Genomic DNA, 26,074 nt, shown 5'->3' on the forward strand with positions numbered 1-26,074 from the left:
AGAAATAGCTTTACTGATGCAAAAAGAGATAATTTTGCGAGGCTTTGAAGACAATTTAGTTACTCTCGGCATCTTTATTGATTTTTCGAAGGCTTTTGACACCCTTAACCACAATACTCTACTAACAAAACTTGATGTTTATGGCTTTAGGGGAACTTTCCTGAACTTAATTAGAAGTTATTTGCAGTACAGGTATCAGACCGTTGTCGTAGGAAACAATTGTCCAACAAATTTGACTATATCTGCTGGAGTTCCTCAAGGAAGCATACTAGTACCACTATTGTTTAACCTGTATATAAATGTCATAACTAATATCAATACCGGCACACAATTTGTTATCTATGCCGACGACACTAGTTTATTCAGACCTTCTATGGACGTGAACGAATTGCTATGTGTTGCTAATGATACACTAGCCCAAATAAATAAGTGGAGCTTATTCAATTCATTAACTATTAATACTACCAAAAGAAAAGGCATGCTTTTTCAGCCAAAAAGCAAAAAGCATAGCATTGACGGACATCTAAGGATAGGTACTTCTTTCATAGACATAGTACTATCGGTTGAAAGCTTAGGTGTCATATTGCAAGAGAATATGCTGTGGAATGAGCATTTAACATACCATGTTAACATTATTGCTAACAAACTTGCACAAGTTGTTGGAATACTAATAAGATTATGCTTCCTTTTACCATTAAGAGTGAAGCTCCTATCTTATAATTCTCTCTTTTTTATCTCACGTTAACTACTGTCACCTCGTATGGGGCAACACCACTAGCAATAACATCAATATTCTATATTTACTGCAAAAGAAAGCCATACGTGCGATTTCAAACGCTTCATTCGATGCACATAGTCATCCTCCTTTTTGTCAATTAGATACAGCACCAATAAGAACGGTCTACAATACAATTTTGCTAAAACACTTCTTAACAGAAAGAAAAGGTAGCACTAATTTCCTTGAACACTTGTCAAGGCTAACATTAAATACAAGCAGTTTCAGTACACGTCACAGAGAAACTTTGCATATTCCGCACTCAAGAACTAACTACGGGAATCAAATGCTGCGCCATGAACTACCATCTCTACTTAACTCTCTTCATTAATCGCCATATTTATTATCATTTCAATTAGGTGCCCAAACTTGCCACTCATATTTGTCATTCACGTGTATGCTTAGTGCTTTTCTTTGTGTTTTGTTCCGATGTACACGCATTCTCAGCTGTAATTGCACAGCGACTTATTTAATTTTGTATTTCTGTGAATGTTACCCATAAACGAAAAGTGATTAATGTCTGTATTTTGTTGTTTTCCTGTTCCTGTCTTTCGTAACTTGTATGACAATTACAATTTCTGCATTCATGTCAATTTTTCGCTGCTGTGTGAAAGTAACTTTGTATAAATAGTCCCATTTATCCACGCGTTGTTTATATTTATATTGTTTTTCCAACACATGTGTTCCTCTTGTATTTATGCATGCATTGCTACATGTTGCCAAAGAAACCAATAAGGGACACAGACCTTGTCAAGCCGATTTTGTGGCTTTTTGTCTGTGCCCCTATCATCTGTACGTTGTATAGATACAAATAAAGTTCAAGTTCAGACAGGAAGGACACACGTTGACAACATGCTTTGTCTGTTGTTTAGTCATCGTCAATTGTTCCAGCGTTATGACACCTTTGTATATATCTCTTATGGAAGTCACTGGAACATGCTCTTTACCCACTTTCACATGCTCAAAAGGCCCAAGAGCTACAGGGAGGCCTTATCAGATGGAGAAATGGCATGAACTGGTCAACTCACCCGCCACTGATTATCATGTTGAATGCAAGCAGGACCCAGGGAAGGTAGATTGCCTGGACAAGAAGGCATGTGTTTAACAGATTACAGCAATAAGTAAAAAAAGAAAGCTTGGCTGTGTTTGCGGTGCTCTGCTTTCATACTGTGACACACAAACTTGGACAAAAATGAAAAAATAAATGGATGCAAGTACGAAAACTATCAAACGGCGACATGTCAATCAGAGTACTACATGTTCGGTTTGACAAATGCATGAGTAGTTTATATTGTTCTCATCTTGCCTTTCTTTTTAGGCTCACGATCAGTGGCACTACTGTTCCTTATACTATGTGTGTGTGGTCCAGTAAAGCTGACATTGGTCTGCAGCAACAGTAATCATCACATGGCTCAGGCGGCCACTTCAGTGGACTTTCAGTCCACACTAATACGCTGTGTGCCACAATGTCCAAGGTACTTTAAAAGGACTCTAAAGGCATATACTAGGTGAGCTAAGGTGATAGATTATTGCTTGAGAATGTCTAAGGCATCAACATTACAGTCAACAAAGCTTTAGTAATAGAGAAATTTAGGTAAATGTAGGACACAATTTGCAACTCAACCGGGATATTCAAGTACTAGCCAGACGGCATCGGCACTCCTAATTTTAATTCTGTCACAAGTACTCAAGCACTCATAATAAAAAGATAACTGCATTGAACTATAAGACAGAAGGTAGAGCTAGTTGTCCAGTTCTATTAAATTTTTAGAAAAGAGAACTCATTGATTCATGATGATGTGAGCGGTCGAAAGGTTTTGTTTCCATTCGACTGTGCACCGCCTGTGCATTCACGTTTCAGTAGTTTCGTTATAGCAGTGCTGGGCTAGTTTTGCTGGCTCGCAAAACTTGCAAACTGCACATAGAAGAGAATTCCATGTCCATGTTATGTCGCAGGATACCCAAATGGTTCATGCCCCTTGACGAAACGCAGCTGCAGGTGCGAATGCAACGCTCGGTATTGGCGGCTCGGTTTCCCCATGGCCGCACATTTGCTCTTGCGCAAAAGAACCATAGCACCATCTGTCTGGCACTGATGACGCTTGCAAGGTCACCACTTCCCACTTGGGGGCAGGCGTCTTGAATTGTGCTAGGGTATGCGGACCCCGCAGACAGGGTTTTCTCTTAAACTAAGTCTTAGCACAAAACAAGCACTGCGAGGTTTCTGGAATGGTATTTTAACTGCCCTTGTTGACTTAATATTTGCCTTTGGTGTCTCCTTAAGAAAAGTTTTCATGCTTATCAGGATGGAAGCAGTGAACATGGGAAACATAATTCATTTCCTTTCCCCAGCTCAGAAATTTACTAACGATTTACAAAAGCGGTTCTTCAGGCTCGGACAATGGGGACATCTAGTGCGAATGTCATAAATGTCTTGCTAAAGGGATATGCTTGAGGTAGTCTTCTGCGGCCACAGGGAGGCCGTCAGCACGCAGAACTTCCAATGGTCTCTCTCCTAAGTATACAGTAGAACCCCGCTGTTACGTTCCTCACTGCTGCGTTTTCCCGGCTGCTACGTCGTTTTCATCCGGTCCCGGCATAGCTTCCATAGGATCCAATGTATAAGGAACCCCGCTGTTACGTCGTAGCTGTGAAAACGTTCCCGCATGATACGTCGCAACTTAGCCCCCCGAACCCGCCTGGGCTAAAGTAGGCAACGCGCTCCAACCGCCATTTTGGCTTTTGACGAGTTTTGGCCGGGCTTGGCTATGGAACTGGCTGCAAGAAGCCGCACGCCAGTTCGAGAGGCCGCCATCGAATTGGCGTGCGGCTTCTTGCAGCCAGCTCCATAGCCAAGCCCGGCCAAAACTCGCCAAAAGCCAAAATGGCGGTCACATACGACGACTACGTCGCCGTGGATGTTGTTGTCGGGACGTCAGAGTGTCAGAGCATCGCCGAGATCGTTGGGATCTCGGTCGCGAGTGAAGTCGCAGACTGCGATGCACGAGCCGCATGATGCCGGGGAGTTGCCAAATCGTAGCTTTCGAAAAGCCGTTGCGGCTCTGGACCTCCTCCGCAGGTACGTCGCACCTCACAGCGACGCTGACAGCAATGCGGCCTTCCAGGCTATTGAGAAACGTGTGGTGATTTCTAGCGAGCGAAAGAAACGGCAAGCCACAATTCTGGACTTTTTTTTAGGTCCTAAGCGCACTCTGTGGAAATAAATTGTCTATAGTTGAAGCTGCACTTTTTTTCATTCATTTTCGGAGCTTTCCTCACTGTTGCGTTTTCCCGGCTGTTACGTTTTTTTTCCCCGGTCCGGTGAAAAACGTATGAACGGGGTTCCACTGTACTGAGTAAGCACAGTAATGCTTAGCGTTGAAAATCTGACAAAAATTGCAATTCTGGCATGACATGGCCTATGGCTTACAAATTTATGAAGACACTGCAGCCAACGCAATGTGGAATTTTTTTTTTAGCAATGCCTCAGGAGCTGACCAAGGGAACTGTGAAATGATCCCAAACAAGCTTATTCAACAATGACAGTGGAACATCACAAATTTGGGAGTGATGCTAGACTTCCATGTGCATATATTTGTTCCAATAACGTTAGTTAGACAGCACTTAATATACAGAGCATGCTTCCAGACTTTTTGCTATCATGAGAAAACCATGGCACACCAGAAAGTTGAACCTACAATTAACTTTTTCCCCTATTTGAAATGTTATGTCCTAAATACTGTTATACTCTAAACTGGGGTGCCAACAACATAATTATGACGTCAGTGATATGTTTGCAGTTTTGTGTACTTTGGCTGCTGCCATGTAGAATATGTTTTGGAAAGTTATAAATTTGACTCTTTACATACCTTGAAACACAATGTGATCTCATGCACTCACCTTGAATTGGGTGCCAAACCAGAAGGTTACGATGACGTCCTTGTTGAGCTGACACCAAACGTAGAGGACACTCAGCACCAAGGGGTCCATGAGAAGCTGTTGTGCAGCAACAATGCAAAAATTTGAAGCAAAGTTTCTCAGTGATTAGCTAGCTAAGTGATACACTGCAAAGCACTTTTTCAACCTCCACTGTATGGTGCATCATGGATGATACACACAGGGCAACTTTAAGCATAACAGAATCAAAAAGAAAGAAAATCCTACATATTTACCCAGAATCTGTGTCCTCTCTAGCAATGAAACACATAACGATTTGAACAGTCGAAATAGTGTTTCAGTCATTCTTCCTTTAACGATGTATGGTTGAAGCTTGTCACACGATGCACAAGAAGTTCATAAATAAACGGGTTATTTACACAATTTATAGGCTTGAAATCAGCGCACAAGAAATATCAGGACCCTTCTGTACTCTTCTATTAGCAAACTGTATGTTTCCATTGAGAAATACGATCGTGTGGTTCTGTGAGGCAAGCATTAATTGCTGTACCATAATGACACAGCATGAAGTAATGATATTCAAGCAGAACTTTTTGTTGGGCTAGTTGGTGCATGTTACTGAAGTACTAATGTGCCAAACAGATGACATAAGAAGAGACACGGAAGCGCTCGTCTGTGTCTCTTCTTGTGTCGTCTGTTTGGCGCTTTAGTACTCAAGTAATGGTTTTTTTGTGGAAGACAGTAGAGATATGTTTCCCTGTGAAAGAACAAATTTGGTAGCATAATTTATTGTTTGCATGAGCTGTACTTTTTCTTAGAACAATTACTGGTGCAGGATAGGTGAGAAACTGAATATGCCAGCAGTGTTCATGATGAAGATAGCGTGCTGTCTTCCATGCTCCAGGAGCTAACAACAATAGCTGCAACAAATAACTCCTGCAAGAAGAGGAAGGTTTTTCTTTGGGCTTGTGATGCAACGAAAAAATTACAAAGTCAAGGTCTATAAATGACCTGGCCTAGATGTTAAAGGTATGAATCAGTCAATCAAGGATGACGTCATCAAATTTTAATGAAACTTGCACTAGCTGAAGCTATAAGAGATATGTTCCACCTTTTAAAGCAATGTGTCAAGTTTTTTTGAATGGTTCTGGTATTCTTGCAAGTTTTCTGGAATTCAAATATTCTTTCACACGGTCAAAAAATATACCTGCAACTGCATGGTGTACCATAAATGATACGCGAAAACTGTTGCTCATAAATTTGCGACCAAGCACTTCTTTAGAAAAGTGAGGTTGGTTTAGGCCTATCTGGTCTAAACAAAGGTTGATTTTTTAGAAGAAAATCGAAACTCATGCAAGAAGGAGTTAAGCGCCAAGACCTTAATTCTCACCAATTTTGCAATAAGTTGAAATCTGTGAAACAGAAAAGACCCAGGAATGGGTAGCTGGCCTTTAGTTGTTTGCTATAGCCTGTGCCTCGTGCCTATTAGTAACTTCATCTCCTGCTCATTAAATATTGGAGCTTGAGCATGTTTGTCTGCTTGCACCTAACTTCGTTGCCTCTTTCCCCGTGGTTGTTCCTTAAACTACTTTCCACTATTCTAATTTTTCTCCATCTTGCACCATCGATGAAGGACCCCAAGACACAGGCGCGGACACACACATCATGAGAATGCACTCACTCACCATGAGGTCTGACAAGAGGGCGACAATCTGGATTCAGGAGTCAAGGTTTATCAGGAATTCTACCAAAGAGGGCGCTATATAGGAGCCAGAGCCAAGTGGCAAGGTGGCAGCAAATGTGCAACAACCGCGCTGAGAAGCAAGTAAAGCTTGCAAAATGAGCAATGCTATCATACAGCAGCCTCCCTTTCAGTAGCTGGCTGGCTATGCCACGTTTCCTGACAAAAACATAGTGAAGAAGTCTGTTTAGCTTCCTTTAGCTGTAGTGCACTTCAGTTGAGCTGCACTTTCGATAAGAGAAATAGAAACTCATTGCCTTTTGGTTATTTTCACTTTGAAAGCATAGTGTGCAGTCATGGACAAATGAAACTTGAAAAAAATTCACCGACGATTACAATACTCCGGAGTGCAAAATTTGAGCGCAGCTCTATACGTGCTTTCAATTTGTGATATACAGGCTGATGGGGACAATCTGTCTCGTGCGGCACATTACGAAGAGGGCGAAGTGTGGCCTAACCGCCTCGCTACTGGAGGTTGCGAGAGGCAGCGCGTGGGTGACGCGTGGACGCGACTGACAGCTGCCGCCGCAGATGGGCCTCCACTCGTGCAGCGCTTTGTTTCCATACAGATGGCGCATGCTACTCCGGCGCCACCTCGTAGCCATTGTCGCCACTTTCCTCGTGCTCCTTGAGCCACACACTGGAATCTGGCATGGGCAGACCTTAGCTCTGAGGGAGCATGACCTAGTGTCGCGGTGTTTTGGATGCTGCCATAAGGACGCCAGCTGGTGGCCATGCTGAAAATCTGTTTGAAGTTTGTTCCTCGTCATTTCACCTTAACAAGAAGCGTGCAACTGACCACTAGATGTTTTCATTGACTGCTTCGACATTCATTACAACTGTTTTTCATTCCACATAAAAGATAGTGTGCTCGTGCCAATATCTGTATACTGAACACTTAAGGAAGTCTAACACGAGTCTTCTGAAGCACTGCATCATTCTGCAGCATCACATTAATCTCAGCATGGGCTTCCTTAGTGATGTGTCCGTTGGTACACAATCTACATACAATCTACATACCAAATGGCACTCCAAATCGTCTTGCATGGAGGCTTTTTTTAAATCTATGTAAAACGAGCTTGAGTTCCTAGTTGTCTAGTACGGTAGTTAATGTGCGTGTTCGGAGTTTACTGGCACAACAGCAACACAGGCTCAACAGTGCCAAAAATAGCCCTTCTAAGTGCCAAAAGAAGCGCTGTTAATTTTACTTTCAGTTCCAGTCTGCCAGTTGTTTTCAATATTCCTGAGCTTATAGGTGGCTCAGTTTTTATCTTGATAACCTGCATAGTTTAGAAAGCTGCAAATCTCTGCAGAGAGGACAAATTGACGGCGGAGGAAGAGTTAAGATGCTGACTGTCCAGTCATGCGCCATACGTCTTTTCTCAACACCAAGGCAAACTCCAACCTTATCATCGCCACAATTACTGCAGCGATACAATTTAATGCACTAGTAAACTTTTTTTAAAGACAAATTAAATGCTGATAAGTATTGTATCTTGAGTGTGTTCTCATAGTTTGATTTCTGTATTTGCATGACGTGAGAATGTGAATAATTGTGAAAAATATGAGGCCAGCTTCAGCAGCAAGGGGGATCTTCCTAAGATATTCATGCATTAATAGTGAGCGTCCAATACCATTCTGCATAACAGCACACTTCTTTTACCCCCCCCCCCCCTTCCACCCCCATCCACCACAATGACAGCTTTTCCAGATGCCTAGTACCACTGCAGATGATGCATTCCTCTATTTAGTTTAAATGAGTCAAGCATTGCATTTTAACATGAGCTAGCAGCTTAGCTAGAAGAGCTGTCTACGCCTAGTGATTTTATGTACACAACAACTACTACAGTGCTCTTGTTTACATGCTTATTTTTACACGCTGCTTTAACACACTTTTTCTGGTATGCAACACTGCGATCCGTTCAATCCCTGTGCTGCTTCCGCACTGTTTTTGTGTCAAGAAGTTGTAGCCACAAGATCCAGTACAGACACTACTGCAGTAATTATGATCGTCTCAGATAATAGAATATATGTAGCATGCATGTCAGTGAGCCTGATCTCAAACGACTGCCAACACAGAAGGATACAACTATGCAGATCCAGTTGAAAAGCAGCATGAAGAGGTAATTGGCCGGGTGCCCATCAAAGAGACCTGGGAAAAAAATAAAAAGAACACAGGAGGCATGCGCTTTAGAAATGTGTACACTAAGACTAGCTCAGGCCCCATTAGCAAGATTGCCGACAAAAAATCATAAAAGAGTCAATGTTTCTTTTAGCATAACAAGTGGATACTTATCCAGTAATTGTGTTAACAAACCTCATTTGTATAAGCAAGTAACAAGTAAATTAATCCCTGCTGCTTTTGCTATGACCAGCTTATATTTCGATTTAAGGAGTACCAAGAATGGCACATTATTATTGCAGGTGCTCTAATAAATGCACTTTTGGAATTGTACGAACACTTAAGTCAAAGCCTGAATATTGACACACGTAAAAATTGCTAGTTTTTCAGTGGCTGTTTTTCACTGGCCAACCACTGCTACTATCTCCAGATTTCAGGATTGCAATTCAATTTATCATTTCAAGACCCGATTAGAAGCTTATCTCCAGTGCACTATGGCTAAGCGTGACAATTCGCCTGCTTGCGCATCAAAAACTAACAAAGGACAGACAGCTGACCTTAGAATCTTTGATAAGGCTGTGTGTAATACCAGCCCAGTGACCTTGTTTGGGTTCGGTTGCTGATATGCAGACGGGGACTTGGGTGAAAGACTTCAGCGATGATATCTAGGACCGTACAAAATACTTTGATGTCTTGGTGCAGTGAATGATGACGCCATGGTGAACAGTGTTATGCAATCACAGTAGCGCCATGCACGACTTGAAGTGGTCCATGTAGGGCACCCAGCCTCAAGCTGTTTCATGCGCACTAACGAACTGTGAAGACACTTTAATTCTTACTTGCCTTGTTAGTTTTCTTTAATATTCTGTTTGCAGCATCAGGTCGACGCTTTGGAAGAGGGGGGCATTAACACGCATATAAATTGTCTACGTTTTTCTGCTGATCGTTTTTCGTAAGCACAGTTCCCAAGCCATCACTTGATGCAAGACATGCCTTCATGTATCTTTCCTGAACATTGTTGCCGTGGGAAATTCCTCTAATCACATAGCTTATGTGATGCAAAAAATGGTATACCTTTGAGAATGTAAGCAAGCACCAGCGATTACGCTCGAATTTACGATGAGTAACATATAAACAGCCGACATGTATGACCTATATTCAATGACGAACAACTGCGCACATCATTACCGTAGTGGTTGAGTGTTACTTGCTTTTCTAGGCAAAATTTGCCCAATAAAAATTTAGTTTTTGCGATTCACAGTTGTGCCGCTGTCTGGTTCTTTACTGTTACTAGGTGACATTATAGTAAACGTTATTACTACAGATGATGTAATATCTTAATAAAATGTGGGCAGGCCTCGTCAACTTCTTGCTGACTTACTGTCCTTGTAATGACAATGTAACTGAACCAAGTAGATTAATTTCATTGTGCCTGGATATCACTTAAAAAACAATGATAGCAGCGGGCAAATAGCACTCAAGCCCCACACAGTTTGAAATCAACAATCTCCGCATCGATGGTGAAACCATCATTGCCTTTCTGGTATGAGACTGTCTCATGCACACAGGAAATACACTTGAACCTTGTACAACGAAACGAGATATGACAAATAACGAATACAATGCAGTAGACGAAATTCCCCTTGACATTCCCATGGAAATCCATTTAGTTAAAACCTCATTTTAATGAACTGAAATTGTTCTGCCAACAAATATAACAAACTAAATTCGCTTCCAAAACCCAAAAAATGTCTGACCGTTGCTTGCCGAGCATGTTGTTTTCCTCAGAAGTCCAGCACTCGTTCGTGCGGAAATTCAAAACTCCAGCGACCCCGCGTCAAATACATTATTGAGCAACACTGGTCTTTCCCACCGCCATGCATAGCTGCACACAAGCCGCAACCCGGCTACGTTGCGGCGGTGTGAAAAATTAGCATACTCACTTCTGCATGGTGTGCCGCGCAGGCAGGCGCAGTGGCCATATGCTACAGTAAATGCTAAGAATTGATACAAATAAGTAATTTTCGCTCCCCCTCCTACTTCATTACAAGGAGGCACTGCCTACATGAGTCACTGCTGTATTTGTGTTCCAGCTTCATCAACTGGTTCGATGGTGCAGTGAGCTGTAGTATCATTTTTTCAGGAGATGATACCAATTTGAATACTGCTTGTGGTGCTTGCTTTTCTCTGAACATTTGTAGTATTTCATATTTAAGTTACGAAATTTCCTTTACTTTAATGACAGTTCTCCACTGCAATAATAAAAAGAAGAAATATGAAATAAATGCTGCACTTTTTCTCAAATAGCAAAGCATTTATCAGCTATAGCAATGTGTCAAAATGCTACACAAAATAAGGTGTGTAGTTTCATAGGTGCTGCAAATTGCAGTAAACTGTTCACTTACTAACTAAACACATGTGGTGCCATGCACATAAATATGCACAGGAACAGAGTTCACTCTCAATGACCACGAGCACTTATGTTCACAAAACTCGTGTGATAAGAAGTGCCAGCTGAGTGCAAAAAAAAAAAAAAAAAAAAAAAAAAAAAAAGAACTGCACTGCCATTGCTTTCATCATTTCATTGTGTCATGCTTCTGAAACCAACCAGATCAAGCGACTTCCAACACTGAGCACGCATCAAGGCAACCAGCCTTCTCAGCTCGCCTTACTTAGCACTCACAGCAGAACACTTCACCCCAAACACTTAGTACACATGTGCTCAGTCACATGGGTGCAGCCGCGCATGCACCGCCGTGCCCGAGATACCACGATGGAGCTAGCCATGATGGTTCCAGGATTGAACATGCCTCATGTGTCCATATATTACATGCTATTGCACTAAAGGAGGCCACAACTTTATTTTACCAGCAGCTCTGTGAACAGGGCCATTGCTCAAGCCCGAATTGGTCTGCCAAAGAAAGACGACAATATTCACAAAAACTATTCATTGTTGTTAATAGCTTTGGCCTTGTTTTTGTCTTTTTTTGTGTTTAAGTGCAACAACTGTCCTATGTGCTAGCCAGTGCGAGAAACATTTGCCAGTATTACAGAACCCATTTCCCTAGATCTGGGCAAACATTTAGCAGAATCCACACCTAATAAATTGAACAGCATCTGTCTCTCACATTTTTTCAAATGTGGTTGGTCAATTTGTTAACTATTAAAAGATATCTTAAAAGTAGTAGTAGTGAGTGCCGTTGCACATGGCCACCTCATGTGAAGCATGGCTCTCAAATCTAGCAAGCTAATCGTGCCTCACAACCAAGCAGAACTGGGCCTCCGATAACTCCGTTATGAAGCAATGTGCTATGCCAGAGATTTCAAAGGTAATGCAGCAGTGTTATACTAATTTGCGTAGTGCTTTACAAGCAGTGGGATCATTTTCTTGGCAGAATGCTTCTTTCCTGCGCAAAATGCCTTGGTCAGAAGCAAAAAAAATTTCGCGGCAAAATTGGCTGAGAAATGCAGTTTAGTAACGCAATGATCACCACTAACCTCATGCACACTTTGATGTTGTGTGCCTGGTGCTATCCTGTAAGTAATGCCATGGGGACACACAACATTAACAAAACTCACACAAGGCTGATGATGACCACTGTTGGGCAACAAATCTGCATCCTAAAGGGTGCACAATTTTTTTTTTTGTGTGTTTGCAGTTCGTCACTAAAGCTTTACCATGTTCACAAGACGTAAAAGTGCAAATGGAGACACTGGTCATTTTCTGTAGCCAATACTTTGCTGTATTTGCATACACGTCACTGAGTAGGCCACACAAGTCCATCCACTCACTGCAGATATAGGTTTCCTCAGAATTCCTAGCTGTTCATTCAGTTTTGTGGGCTAAACATTTGCATGCACCAGCTTCCAATATAACAAGACAACCTAATTGTCGTGTTTATGGAATGGCTGCAAATGAACCAGTGCTCATTTAATTGCAGAGCATACAAGTTAACGAACCTCAGACAGGCATAGTCTCATCTGCCGAATGCAGCTGTAACAAAAGAAATGGTGTGACAGCAGAATAAGCAACAGAATCATGCTCTCAGCCAACATGTTTAGCAGACCATTTGAAATGAAACAGAAAATAAAAAAAAAAAACCACTCACCTGTTTCCAGGCGTATGGAGTATGTGTAGAGGAAGTAAAGGTTCACCAGGTAGTGGAAACCCATTGGGTAGAAGAACACGGATGTGATTGGCCGCCATATCTGCAGTGACAAACCAACTATGTAGTTCAACAGTGCCCGTGACAATTGCAATTATGCTGACCGACAGCAGCAATTCATGTCCTGCATGTCCTGTCTTATGCTCTTTTTCGTCTGGTCTTTCTGATGATAGCAAGGGATGTCAACAGGGTTCTAACATGGACACACGGTCATTTCCAGTGACCAATAAATTGGTGCCACATTGTGGAAGAGAACCAAGAACTAAAGGAATGCTTAAGAGCAGTCTCGCATGTTACAAACACTTTAATAAATATAGTTCTGAAATTCCAACACATAAATTTCCTTTTTATTCCGTAAAAGATGTTTTGTGGCAGAACACTTGAAGGGAACAAGCCCAACCTTTGACACTACTAAGTTTGGAGGGAACCATTTGTTTTCTGTCAGAAGATCCAGCTTCTGCAGATTAGCAGATGTAAACGAGGCTTTCGCACGTTTTGATGTTGGCGCATATTGATTTGGCACATTTTGCACATCATGATAATGCAGTGCTTTCTGTGAAAACTCCATTTGCTCATGCGGCACCACAGGAACACAGCTCCAAGTTGCAAAAGTAGCAGCTTGGTGGTCTTGGTCAATGGGAAGGCGACCCATTCAGAACGCAACTGCAGTAGTTGACTTGCCCCATAAACGCCAAATGCATAGGGTCGTTTGATGCTGCCTTAAACGCGTGGTGCACAGTGAATGGAAGATTAGTATAACTGAAGTAACATTCACAAGTAATTAATAACGTTTAATAATTGTTACAATGAACCGCATTCCCAATTGGACTTGTGAGTTAGCCATGTTTCAGTGTTCAGTGTGCCTTCCTTCTGCCTCTTTTCATCTATCAGGCTTCAGCTCAATTCAGTTCAGGTTTATTCAACATCTGTCAGATGTTTCGAGCATGGACAAAAAGCCTGGCTTGACTGGGTTCATGCACCGGAGCATGGTATACACGGCAGTGGGACTGCCGAAAGTCATTGTGGAGCAATCTTTGGAGCAAGTAAAACTGCATTTTGGAGTGGTTTGGAACAGATTAAATATAATTTTTGGAGCAATTTTGAGCAGATAAAATTTCATTTCGAAGCAAGCAGGCCAATCTCAATTTCGGTGGAATAATGGAATATGGCGGCGCACTAACAAAACCACAATGGAACACAGACTAACCCACACGAGCGCTGCACTGCAACTGTCTTAAGCAACATCTTAAGCTGAACTTCGAAGCAGATTACCCTCATACTCAAACCGCCTAGCACATGCAAATTTTCGTAATAGTGCATGTATATATTTAATTAGTAGTAGCAATAAAAAAAAGAAAACATGCATACTGAAGTAGTGAGTACGAAATTTCGAAGAGTAGCGCGCAATATCTTTTATAAACACACTTTTCTTTCATGTTTCGACAGTGCGGGTGAAGTACCCAGAAATGCACTTCACCAACAGACTGTATGGAGAAGCCAGAACTACTGTGGCTTATTGAAAGCCATTTCTACATAATAGAAATAGTTTGGCCTTGCTGCAATCCAATCAGAATGCAGGGTGGTAGAAGCGCACTTTGTAGCAATAGCGTACTGGAATGTGGAAGAGTGGGTCAAACAGTGGCATGGTGCATGCTTTCTTGTAAAGCTGGAAACATCAGTGCTACTATGATTAAACTATATATTCCCATGTCGACGCTAATGATGATAGCAGAAAATGTTCTCATATTATGTGGTGCAATCGGTGCGGTAGCATAATTTCTGGGTCACCATATGTCCCTGCAGACCCACAGAGCCGCAATCAACCCTGGGCTTGTATAATGTTAAGCTACTGCACTCTGTTTTTATTCCAAATCCACCAATACCGCTTCTTGATAGGTCAAAATGGCTTAGGCCTTGCCCACATGGGTACAAAAACAGATTACAATAGTTTTACATGATACTGGCCTTGGGAACAGTGATGCCCACCAGCTGAATTCACTGCAGCATGCCCGTCCCTAATATCTAATTCTCTCGCAGCACCCTCAACCTACTTTTCGTTGTTTTGTGCCTCAGCTAGGGAGTGCTGCACTGCTCGGCTCACTAGAACAGTCTAAGCCCTGGCTGTTCCGATAGCAGCGACGACAGCCAGGTGCACCGGCCACTTGCTGGGAGTGCCAAAAAGGGCAGTGTTATAAGCACGAAAATTACAACAAACTGCGGGAGGTGCCAGAATGTGAATGGCTGCAATCTTTTTAGAAGAACGAATCTGCTTGCTGTTTGCAGCCACTGTTGGGGCACACATGATGAAGCCGGTCTGGCACAGCGTGGCACAATTTTTGTCAATTGTCCGTGTATGGTGCAGGAATTTGTGTTTGTATGAAAATGGTGCAACAAGGCGCAGGAGTCCCACCCCTGCATACAGTTCTGCGGTGTTCCCCTGTGCAATGAATGCCAATGATTTTCATTTCAGCTTTACATGTTTTTTTCTAAATTGTAGGTTGCGGTAGCTACCATGCACAAGCATCCTCCAAAACACCTGCACATTTCGCAATCACCATTGAAGTGCACGATAGGACAGCAGTACATGTCAACGGCCCTTGAATGTTCAATGGAAATTGATACTGTATGAGTGACAGGGGCAGTAAACATCATTCAATAGCCTTGGCACTGATGGCTACTACTGCCTTCACGCCATTTAACACTACTGACAACAGAAGGGGGATTAAACACTTCAGCCACGGAAGGAAAAGGTTTGCGTGAAGTTGTTAATGCATGCCTGCATTTTGCTTGTCAAGAAGACATACTTTACAAAGTGCAAAAAATTAATCATGCCGTTAAAATACCCGATGGGGATTCTTCCTCCTCCTCTTGTGCTCTAACTTTTGGGCTACAGTTGAGTGGTCAACCTATACCTACTTATCCAGTTTTCTATTTTGATGAAGAGAGAACAACCAATTGTTAACTGTACTTATTCTTTGTATTGCATCGTCATTGCAATGTGAGAAATATCTGAATTATCACCTCGTTATGCTGTGCATATTTTAAATTTGTGTTGCATTTCTCCGAGATGTGTGACTGTCTTATTATAACTGATATTTTTTACTTGCAAACTGATGTACATGAGCTTTGTTATACGTTGTGCCAAGGAGATACTTTGCATTTTTCCTTTTGAATTCTTGTCCTGGACATGTACCAATGTGTCTACAGCTGTGTGAACTGACAAAAAGAATATGTTTCGATGTCATATGCATTTTGTGAATAATGTTGTGGCCTAGCCAGGCAAATTATTGCCTTCAGCCCCAGCCTCCGCTTGGGCCTTGTCTGAAAATCAATCAAATAAAAAAAAAACCTAAGTTAATGCTAACAATGGTAACCTAACAGAATCTTCGTTCAAGCTAGTTTGCGAGTCATATTCAAGAGAATTTATAGTGAGAACTGTACGAGGGCAAAGAGCACATATGACAGGATGGGTGCCAAAGCATAACTTGCATGATCTGATGTTTTTACCCTGGTGGGGCTGTTGGCAATCTAATGGCGAAGGCATTTTCGCAATGCCACACTGTTAAACATGTTACAATTCCTTGCTGTGTTTCCAGTACAAACACGAATAATTCTTAAAAATGACTGATGGGGTAGTTATGTTATGCATCCATTTGTCATTATTCAGCTACTACTCAAGCATAAGAGTTTCTCACTACATTACCTAGAGGGAAATCTGGCACTGCTGCGCTGTGGTATGCATGGGAATGCCGGTATATTGTGACTTCGGATTGGCATCGTTTTCGGAGAGACAGGACCCTCTGAAGACGCGCTTGGCAAGTACCGTTCCGTCGGTCACAATGATTCATTTTCTACTAAAACAGCACGTGAAAAGCTGTATTAGCTTTATTATTACGCGAAAATATGCTTTAACTATGAGAACTTGTTATTGCGTGTACGACTATATGTTACGTAAAAAGTATCAGCGGGCCGCTAAAGTTGGAGGACAGACGACAAGGTTCGCGCTCGCTTTGAAACAGTTGGTCGTCTTTTCTTGCTTTTCTTCGCTTGGTGTTGCATTGTAGGTGAGTAAAGATGTAATATGCGTGAATAGAAACATTTTATGAAGATTTTACTTTGAGAACGCGTTATTTGCGTAGCCATATCCACGTTTTAGACGAAGCCTCTTAGAACACCAGCCAACACGAGCCTCGCAGACACATATACCGTCATTCCCATGACGGCACGGTGCCCCCTTAAGAAACTCCCATAGACGGTGGCGCCAGATTACCCTCTAGGTGTTAAAGTGAGAAACTCTATGTACTCAAGCACTCATGAGCTATTTATATTATTCATCCATTCATACTTCTGCGCCGATTAAGCTCAGGGAGTGCTAATAAATAAAGCAGTTTTTTTTCTGAAACTGTCTACTAACCAACAAACACTTTAACATGAAAAACAAACAAACAAACAAATAAATGATAAACGTAACCACACCTGCAAGGCTTGTAGGTCGGCTATTGGTTAAGGCCCTTTGTACCTCGAAAACCGTCAACAGAAAATAAGTAAAATAAAAATGTGACAAAGCGTGCGGTACAGGTGACGCCGACACCCGAAGTCCCTTTCGCGGTGACTATCGCACGTGACACTGCCTCGCGCTCCTCTTAGTGATGTCGCGAGATGGCTCAAGACGCGAATCGAAAGAACGTTGTGACGTCTGCCTTCATCCGAATGTTAAATGCCGGCGGCGAGAAGACTTAATTTTTGCGAGGACAGTCTACTGAATGCAGCTATATCACAGGGCAATGCGCAACCACCAAAAAAAGCAGTGACGGCGCGGCGGAAAAGTAGACCCTTCCAAGGAGATCTGTATATTCCGCGCTGATGTTTACGGAAACAACGTCCTCGTAAGGTCTCTCTTGTACGATCGTGTGGAGCGAGTTTACGGTTATTTCACTGTGACCGTACCCGTTTCTCGTTTGTGATTTCGCTAGTACCTCTGGTACGTACGACGCTTACCACACGTGAGCCTGCGCAACACGGAGCACAAGCTCGGGCAGCACTGCAAATAATTTGTCTAATGCAATTTGCGGCCTCTGGTTCGTCACCACGCAATGACCGCGCGGGCCATGACGCGATACATTTGTGCGTCACGGTGACGTACCGTCGCGCGATGGCCTCCACATTACCGACACGAGACTTATGCGGAAGTTGTTTGAAAAGCGAAACAATAACGCGCGCAGCGAATCGCGTTAATTCGAGTGGGCAGCTACTCACCTGAAAGCCTTTGACAAAGTGGTCGTAACTGAGCACTAAATGCTGCGGGTTGACCAGCCTAAAGCGGCCGAGGATAGGGAACAGCACGGACAAGCCGAACCAATAGCGTGTGAAGACGGGCAAACTGCGGAACCAGTCGGCAATCTCCGTCATTGCTGTTGTCGTCGCCGGCGGGGTCGGAGTCCACACACCGCGCTTATCACACCTCGAATTTTTCAGAACTCGGTGCTAGAACCTAGAACGACGTGTACTTTCGAGCGCCCGGAGCGCCGCGCGTGCGGCCATCGAAAATGTCGATGTCTTTGGCGTTGTGGCCCTGGCGATGAGTTACGAAGCAGCGTCGGCTTATTCCATAGAATAACATGCACTGAGAAAAACGTCGCAGAAAGCCCACTTAATTAAATTGTGATGGTAACTACTACAGCCCAACGAAGCGACTCACACGTAGTAGTCGGACTTAGTAGTAGTGGTGGTGTTGCTCAGAACGTGGTGACCGTGACGCGTCTTGACTTTTGTAGTCGTTTGTGTACACGTGCCCGACGCCTATGATGTGTATCTGGCTCCCAGATAGAAAACTTTTTATTGTGCAAAATAGCAGTCTTCAGGCTGATCAAGGTCCCTATTTTAGAACTCCCCTGGCGTGAACTCTTTTGCGCGCCTGCAGTACGGCAGCTGCCTCCTACGGGCGGGAAAGCAAGGCCTTCCATCCTTCTCGCGTTGTAGTATAAGGAATGTTTTCTTGAGGCGCCTCTGCCAATTCCCACAGTCGTTTCCATAACATGCAAACAGCAAAAACACAACGTTTGATTCGCATATTTAATTCACAGGGCGTGACTACTAGAGCATGAGATTGAACACAACTCATGCATAAAACTGTATAAAACCATACGCTTTAAGAACTTCAAAATGTTTTCGGCTCTGCAATATTGCAGACACAGTCGCCAAACATATGTTTAATATTTTTTGCTTTCTCCGTAACATAGTCAAGCCCTTCGAGGTGATCTCGGAGGCAATGTTTTGATGTAAATGAAGATCCGGTGGTGCGCTCTACCATTTTAACACAAGGGCATGAATCCGCGCAATGTGGGCTCAGCGCTCTTCACGTGCCAAGCAACACGAACATGATCAAAATGGCGCTGTCCTGTGGCCGGAGTGTTTGCATGTCTCTGCCGCGGACTTTTCGCATGTTCGGCGGCGTCACTTCGTGGTCAGCGACTCGCGGTTTGCGTTCAGATGCGATGCGCCTGAAACCTGTGGCTAGCGTCGCCGCAACGTCGCCCGAGCACCGGTTGCCGGTCGTCGAAGGTAGCGTGGTCTCGTCGGACGATATTGAAGAGACGCGGCGCGTGCTGGAGAGCGTCAACGCGCAGATCGCCGGCAACACGACGGGCCGCCTATTCGCCATCGTCTTCATCCACGGCAGGCAGTTCAAGGTGACTGCGGAAGACCTGGTGCTCGTTCACGCAGACATGCCGGTCGACATCGGGGACAAGCTGCGCCTCGAGAAGGTACACATCCCCGAGCAACAAAATGCATATTCATACAAAGGAGGTCAAATAGGGCAACGTGGAATGAGATTGAACGAAAAACGGACCGTAAATAGCAGAAGGGCCCAAAGGCAGAAAGTTTTAATTTCTCCGGAATAAATGATAAATGAAATGAAAGTGGATGAAAGAGCACCTGGCTGCAGGTGGGATATATATATATATATATATATATATATATATATATATATATATATATATATATATATATATAATCTTTAGTAGCACTTATACTTGAAGGAACTTTGAGTGGCCTCGGAGAATTTTTCACTGAAGTGGTGGCATTATATGAGTATTTACAAGATCTTGTTTCACAGCCCGAGACCCCTTGCACCACCAGGAGACTGGCTGTGGGAGGGAGCGTAAAGAGGTAGCTGCCGTAACTATGGTTTATTCAGGCCGCCCAGCCGTGGTGCCGCGGGATCTTGGGAGCGGCAGCGGCCGCTCAGGTTCAGTGTGCTAGTGTGCTCATTTCTTGCACTACCCATACGTGAGTAGTCTTATTCACCGGCTGTGGAGGCGATAGTCACGCTGCTACAGGGCCCCCCTCGTAGTGCGAAGCGTGATTACGCTTTATGGATTAGCATCCGTTAAGGAGTCGAGGTAAAATGGGCAGACAGTGCTGTAGGAAAACCAAGCCTGGACACAGGGCACATTGTCTTGTGTATTGAGGACGTCGTTGGTAGTGCCGGGTTCACACAATCCAAGAGATGTATCGGGCAGCACCTGCAGTGTAGGTTGTGAGCGAGGTGCACCCACAGTGTTGCTGTAGCGCAAAATCACGACCTGCCACAGATTATCGTAGATGCCAGGGCCTGGTAGAAGTCGGAGCTCCGAAAGAAGACCGTCTGGCAGTTTGCGACTTGCGTAATGATAGCACAAGTGTTGGTCACTCGCATTGTTGATGTAGAAGTGATTGCCGAGCTGAAGAAACCAGATGGCAGGGCTACTCCTGCAAAACTTTGGTAGGCCATGGATTCGTGGAAGGTGCGACCACAGAACATCGGAAGGCTCGCCTCCTGCTGCTTGCGGCAAAATCTCAAATGCTGATAGCATCAGGGTTGCGGTGGTCGCTGAAGACATCGCGAAGGTTGTGCTTGTGGCGTCGCTGGGCCTGCGAGAGTGAAATTTACACCTATTGGAGCCAGTGGGAGAGCCTCTGAATAGGTCATGAGTGAGGTACCCCTGAACGGAAAGCAGGCAGCTTGTGGGAACATGCAAGGAAGGAGAGCGGCAGGTCGTAGAATAGCCAAAAGCACTTATGACTCTTTCCAATTGAATTCCTTGGAAAGAGTCATCACGCAGATGCTTTTGAGCTGGGGAGGAGGCCCACAGACTGAGTAAAGGTTTTATGCTGGGGCCAGCACATGCTGACGATAGGCACAGGTGGACGCAGGCAATGTGGGACGACAAAACATGGAATAATGCCATGGTTCAGATGGCGAGAGCTGTTGGGACGGAGCGTCAGCTGGAGGAGGCTGAGGGCTCGAGGTGGCGTAGTAAGCAAGGATGGCTGCCCACAAGCGCTTGTAGCAGTCAGTGGCAAGGGGTAGCAACCGGAATCTGGAACGCAGCCAGAGCCTTAAACCTTGTTTATACAGAAGTGGCTGTCCAGCTGGATGAATGAGATGTCCGGCATGTTGATGTAAACTTCCTGGGCACCTTACAACTGTGGTACATCTGCTGGACTGTGTGATGCCGTGTCACTCACGCCTTGATTGAGTTGGTGCATTGACACTAGCATGGCTGGGCTCTGTCCAGGAACACCAAATTATGGGAGGCAGCACAGTAAGGTATCCGCTGTAACCACGCTTCATATAGGCCAGCCAGCCATGCTGCCGCGCGATCTTGGGAGCGGTAGCTACCGTGGCTGCTCAGGGTGAGCACGCTAACATGTGCTACCTGAACTTGAGCAGTCTTCTTCACCGGCTCTGGAAGCAATAGTCTCACCGCTACATGGTGTGGCTCGGACGAGTCATGCGACAAACAGATTCAGTTCAGCTTGTTAGGGAGACGTACATATGTGTTTTGCACGTATTAAGTTGCACAAATATACAAGAATCAACAAAGCCATGTAACGCCTTGTGAAACTTTTAATACTGAAAGATATAATAAAAAAATATTTTCCTGACGAAAGGTCATTTGAGAAGGTAAGACATAAAATATATAAAAATTACAAAATATATAACAATTTATGAACCCAATCTATGACTAGAATTATCAGCATAAAGCAATGTGATTACAAAAACAATAGTTTATTTACTTGTTGAAGCATTCCTTATGCCATTGGTTTCATTCTTATTTCCCAGTGGAGGAATAAAGGATTATAGAGTAATAAATTATCAGGCGCACCAATAAACAATGCCCGTGTACCACTTTGGTAGATGGGCAAACTGTTGGTAGATAAGTCAGTTTTTTGTGAGTTCCAGGCTGCGGCACTATTGGATAACTGCATCCACTGTCACCACGTTGTTCAAGACGAGCAAGTTGAAGGCGGCATCGGCAATACCTTTGAGAATGTTGGAAACCTTGTCTGGCTCAGTCATGCATGCGTCAACTTTGCGCTATAGAGTCAAGACGTCTCGAATGTACAGGACATAGGGCTTTGTTGACGTCTGCATGCGACTTGCCTTCTTCGCAGCAAGTTGGTGATCTTAAGGGTCTCCAAACAAGTTTTGCTGCTTTTTTAAAGTGTATCCCAAATGGTGAGCTCATCTTCGTGTGTCTGAAACCAGACTCGAGGTGTGCCACCAAGGTAAAATACTACGTTGGCAAGCACGACAGTATGGTCCCACCGGTGCTGATGGTGGGACCCATTGGTGCTGATGTGTTTGTACAGGCTGATCCATCCCTTGACATCTTTTCTAGAGAATACGCTAGAAACACAGGGAGCGGAGACTGCGATGTAGGTTATTGGAGTGGCAGCAGGTGTCTGAGCTGGTTGGGTCGAACTGTCGTCTCCGGGAGCCACGATTGAAGGTTTGACGGACCATTCATTCCGAAGCTCCATGACGAGGACACGGAACATCTACCTCCATCAAATATGTTACTTGGGAAGATGCAGACAATAGCCTATATACAAGTACAGGCGCCGACAAAACTGGTATACTCCACGCAGTCCACGCTGCAGGAGCCGGAGCAACGGCAAACTGCATCGCATCGCCATCTACAGGCAGCATCTGGGATCATGTTTGTCAATAATCAAGGGCACCCATTGGCTGTCTCGATCCCAGATGCCGCCTGTAGATGGCGTCGCAATGCATTGTGCCGCTGCTCCGGCTCCCGCAGCGCGGACGGCGTGGAGTATACCACTTTTGTCGGCGCCTGTACATATACAAAATTAGTACGCTGAACTTGACCGAAAAGCAACAGCCCGCATTAGCTTCCAGTCGTCATCGCCGTCTTCAGTGCTCACCTCTTGGTCAACATAAATACTGGTCTGTAGCAGTATTAACAAATAAATGCATAAATAAGAGACAGCGATATCTCAAAAGTTCAAAGGGACAAAAGAGCAATTAGGAACAGTGTGGATTGCATTATTGAGCAGTGATGCAGCCTATGATGAATAAAAAGTAATAAGGAAAATGCGCAGCATAGATGTGCAGTTTCACAAATAGCGCAACTAGGTGTCTTTGAATACCCAAACAGTAAAGATCTTCCTTCGTTTAACTGAATTATACTTCACTATCACTAATACTGATTCGCCTGTTAGGCAAAACTTAAGCCTCATCTTTCTTTTTCTTCTTTTGTGTTATTTATTGAGAGTCCAGGTATAAGCACTGATGTGCATGTCTAGTATAGATTTTGATTTAAATTGAATCCGTCTTGGCCTCATTGGAGTTATTGAGTAAATTATGTATATTTATAACCTTTACATGCAAGTGGTGATCTTTCCATTCCTTATAAATGTTGTAAATTATTAGGGGAGTTTTTTGTTTTCTTTTTCATGAGTCCTTAGCATTGTCTAATGGAAAGAGCAGCAATACTGAGATGTATTATTCACATGCATTTTATATGCTGTTGATAAAAGACCCTGCCAAAGGGGTCACTGAAGTTCGCAGGTTTTTATCAGGGTCAGAAAGACATGCAAAGGAATTAGAAGTGAGGTGAACATACAGCAACATATTCATTCTCTAGGCATAGGTTATTCATACTGTTAAAAATAATTATTAGTAGGCTACCTCCACCTCTTTAAAAACGTAATTAACTTATTCCTGTGTAATTTAAATGCGTTTTCTGTGCATGGTGTTCACAGTTGAAATAGGGGCCATATTCGGCACCTATGGAAGGCCCAATTCTTATTACACCTGTTCACAGCTACAATTTGGTAACTTTCTAGGTGCTGATGGTCGGTGCCCGCGACTTCACACTACTGGGCCGGCCTCTACTTGACCGTGGCCTGGTCCGTGTTGATGCCACTGTCGTAGAGAAGACGCTGTCCCAAACCAAGCGAAACTTCATCTGCATAAGGCGGAGCCGTTACGAGAGGCACTACTTCTACCGGTTCTCTTACACCATACTGCGCATCAACTCTATTGAGCTGCTGCGGGATGTCAATGCGCCAGCAGAAGGCCAGGACAGCTCCCGATCGCGCCTAGCATACTGAACAGGGCATATCCTTAGACTGGCACCCGTGCGCTGAACGCATTGAAGCACCATGTGAGAAAAGGCATTAGTGAATAAAGAAAGTTAGTCAGGTCCCTTCCCCGCAAACGCCTTGGTGCTAAGAAAAAATGAGCAAAATATTACAGAAGAATTTGTTGTCACTTGTTTGACTTCTTCATTTTAACAAACTCTTCAAGCCCATTGTCATGATTTCATTAGATGCAAATTCTGGGCATCTAAACGAGAAGGCATTGTTTAAGCGAGAGAAAGTCTGATTCTCGTAGTGTGTCACCATCTCTTGTTGAGGAAATGAAGCTTCATGTAAGGAGTTTTACAACGTATCCATGCAGGATTGTGAACTGTAATATTCACCTTCATGTGACCCACAGAAAAGAATTGTTAGATTTTATGGGAAATGTTAGAACATATTATAAAGGTGGGGTACCTGCTGCTGTGGCTTTTAGTGGCTATGGTGTTGTGCTGCTGAGCATCAGGTATAGGGTTCGAGTCCCTGTTTCATTTTCTGAATTTCGATGGGAGCAGCATGAAAAAAATTCTAATCTACTGCGCTTTGCGTGTATGTAACACAAAAACCCAGTTGGTCAAAATTAATCTAGAGTTCTCCACTCCAGTATTTCTTAGTTCATTGAGAATCTTCAGAACATTAAACCTCACACTTATTTTTTAAAGTAGTGTGCGAGTGAATGCGTAAGTATAAAAATTCAGGCAAATTCATTGCACAAGTATGGAATGCATGATGCAAAATTTCTACAATTTCTATACGGCATTGCATGAGTGTTGACAGGGGCTTGGGATCATGTCTGGCTGATATGCTGTCTTTAGTCCCAAAGTCCTGGACAGTGGCTTTCCTAAATAAATCAAAATTCTGAAAAAGAACTACCGCACCAAAAAAAGGAAGGATAAGAATTAGCAAATAAGGGCTTGCGCTGATTAAATTTCACTCCTTGCTTGACCTCACATGACAAATGCAATTGCACAACTATTGTGCAGGTCGGTGTGCATCTAAAAGGACGTCTGATACTTTGCATCAATTTTTTTTCCTAGTGCATCCTGCCCCTTTCAATCTCTTCACTTACATTGGCATACAGCGGTCCTTGAAAAGCTTTTGAATATCAACATGGCATTTTCAAGGCCTTCAAAGCACTTTAGGGTAGTGTTTGAAATTTTTCATTTTTTGCTAAGCTTAGGAGATTTTCTTTTGATGTATTGAAACAAAATGTATGTGCAATCTGATATTGAGCCCAACCAATGCTGGTTAACATCCTTGCAGTGGCAGTGTGTGGCTTTTTTGAGTATACCCGTCTAGTTTGTGTACAATAAAAGGTCTTCTCATTGACTAAGAGCCGATGTATTGATTTGAAACTTAAGTATCCATGAATATTCTTTGTCACAGCTTGGAAGCTCTTAAATATCCGTGTATTTTCTCCATAAACTGCTGCAAACCCTTGTCAGCTGTTGCTTGTTCAGTGTCCTCTTGTCGCAGCTTCTGTAAAGCAGAGCAAGTGGCTTATCTGTTAACTTCACCCACCGGAAGCCTTGAGATAAATTGCGAAAGGTATTTGCAGAGATTCTTGCTACATACCGCTGCCCAATCTTCCCTCTTCTTAGTTGCATGTTAAAGTTGAATTGGCTGCTGCAATCTAAAAAAAAAAAAAAAATCATTCTCATAGTTGAAAAAAAAAATTGTCAGCTTGTGCATCTTCGTTTTGCTGAAATGTGTGTATGCATTTTGCCACCCAAAAATTGCAAGCAAAGCACAGAATTTGTTGTGCACATTACAGGACGTTTCGAAAGTGTTGGGAATCACTGATGTTCACTACCAAGCCAGTGTGCATGTTCTTGAGTGTTGTAGATGATGTAAATATTGGTGTTTGATTAAACTGCAAACCAAACCTGCTTCTGTTTGTTGGTTTCATTTTCATCCTTGTGTGGTATTTCTGTTGTCAA

The 26,074-nt window shown here is 43.4% G+C and overlaps 2 protein-coding genes across 2 annotated transcripts in view; one reads left to right on the plus strand and one right to left on the minus strand.

Moving 5' to 3' along the window:
* Der-1 (derlin 1) overlaps positions 1-18,280 on the minus strand; it is a 34,333-nt gene extending 16,053 nt beyond the window's left edge. The window contains exons 1-6 of the mRNA XM_075695080.1: positions 17,958-18,280; positions 12,645-12,744; positions 8,501-8,565; positions 6,358-6,384; positions 4,676-4,771; positions 1,804-1,856 (exon numbers count right to left, since the gene is read on the minus strand). Of these exons, the coding sequence (XP_075551195.1) occupies positions 1,804-1,856; positions 4,676-4,771; positions 6,358-6,384; positions 8,501-8,565; positions 12,645-12,744; positions 17,958-18,110 (494 nt within the window). The 5' untranslated portion in view covers positions 18,111-18,280. The remainder of the gene's footprint in view (positions 1-1,803; positions 1,857-4,675; positions 4,772-6,357; positions 6,385-8,500; positions 8,566-12,644; positions 12,745-17,957) is intronic.
* A 776-nt stretch (positions 18,281-19,056) lies between these two features.
* mRpL21 (mitochondrial ribosomal protein L21) lies at positions 19,057-25,766 on the plus strand. Its single transcript, XM_075695081.1, has 2 exons — positions 19,057-19,465; positions 23,841-25,766. Exons 1-2 carry the CDS (start codon positions 19,079-19,081, stop codon positions 24,105-24,107), a joined length of 654 nt encoding a protein of 217 aa, XP_075551196.1. The 5' UTR covers positions 19,057-19,078; the 3' UTR covers positions 24,108-25,766.
* Positions 25,767-26,074: the final 308 nt, after the last annotated feature.

This window comes from Dermacentor variabilis, chromosome 6 (genome assembly GCF_050947875.1).
Source record: "Dermacentor variabilis isolate Ectoservices chromosome 6, ASM5094787v1, whole genome shotgun sequence".
Taxonomy (NCBI): domain Eukaryota; kingdom Metazoa; phylum Arthropoda; class Arachnida; order Ixodida; family Ixodidae; genus Dermacentor; species Dermacentor variabilis.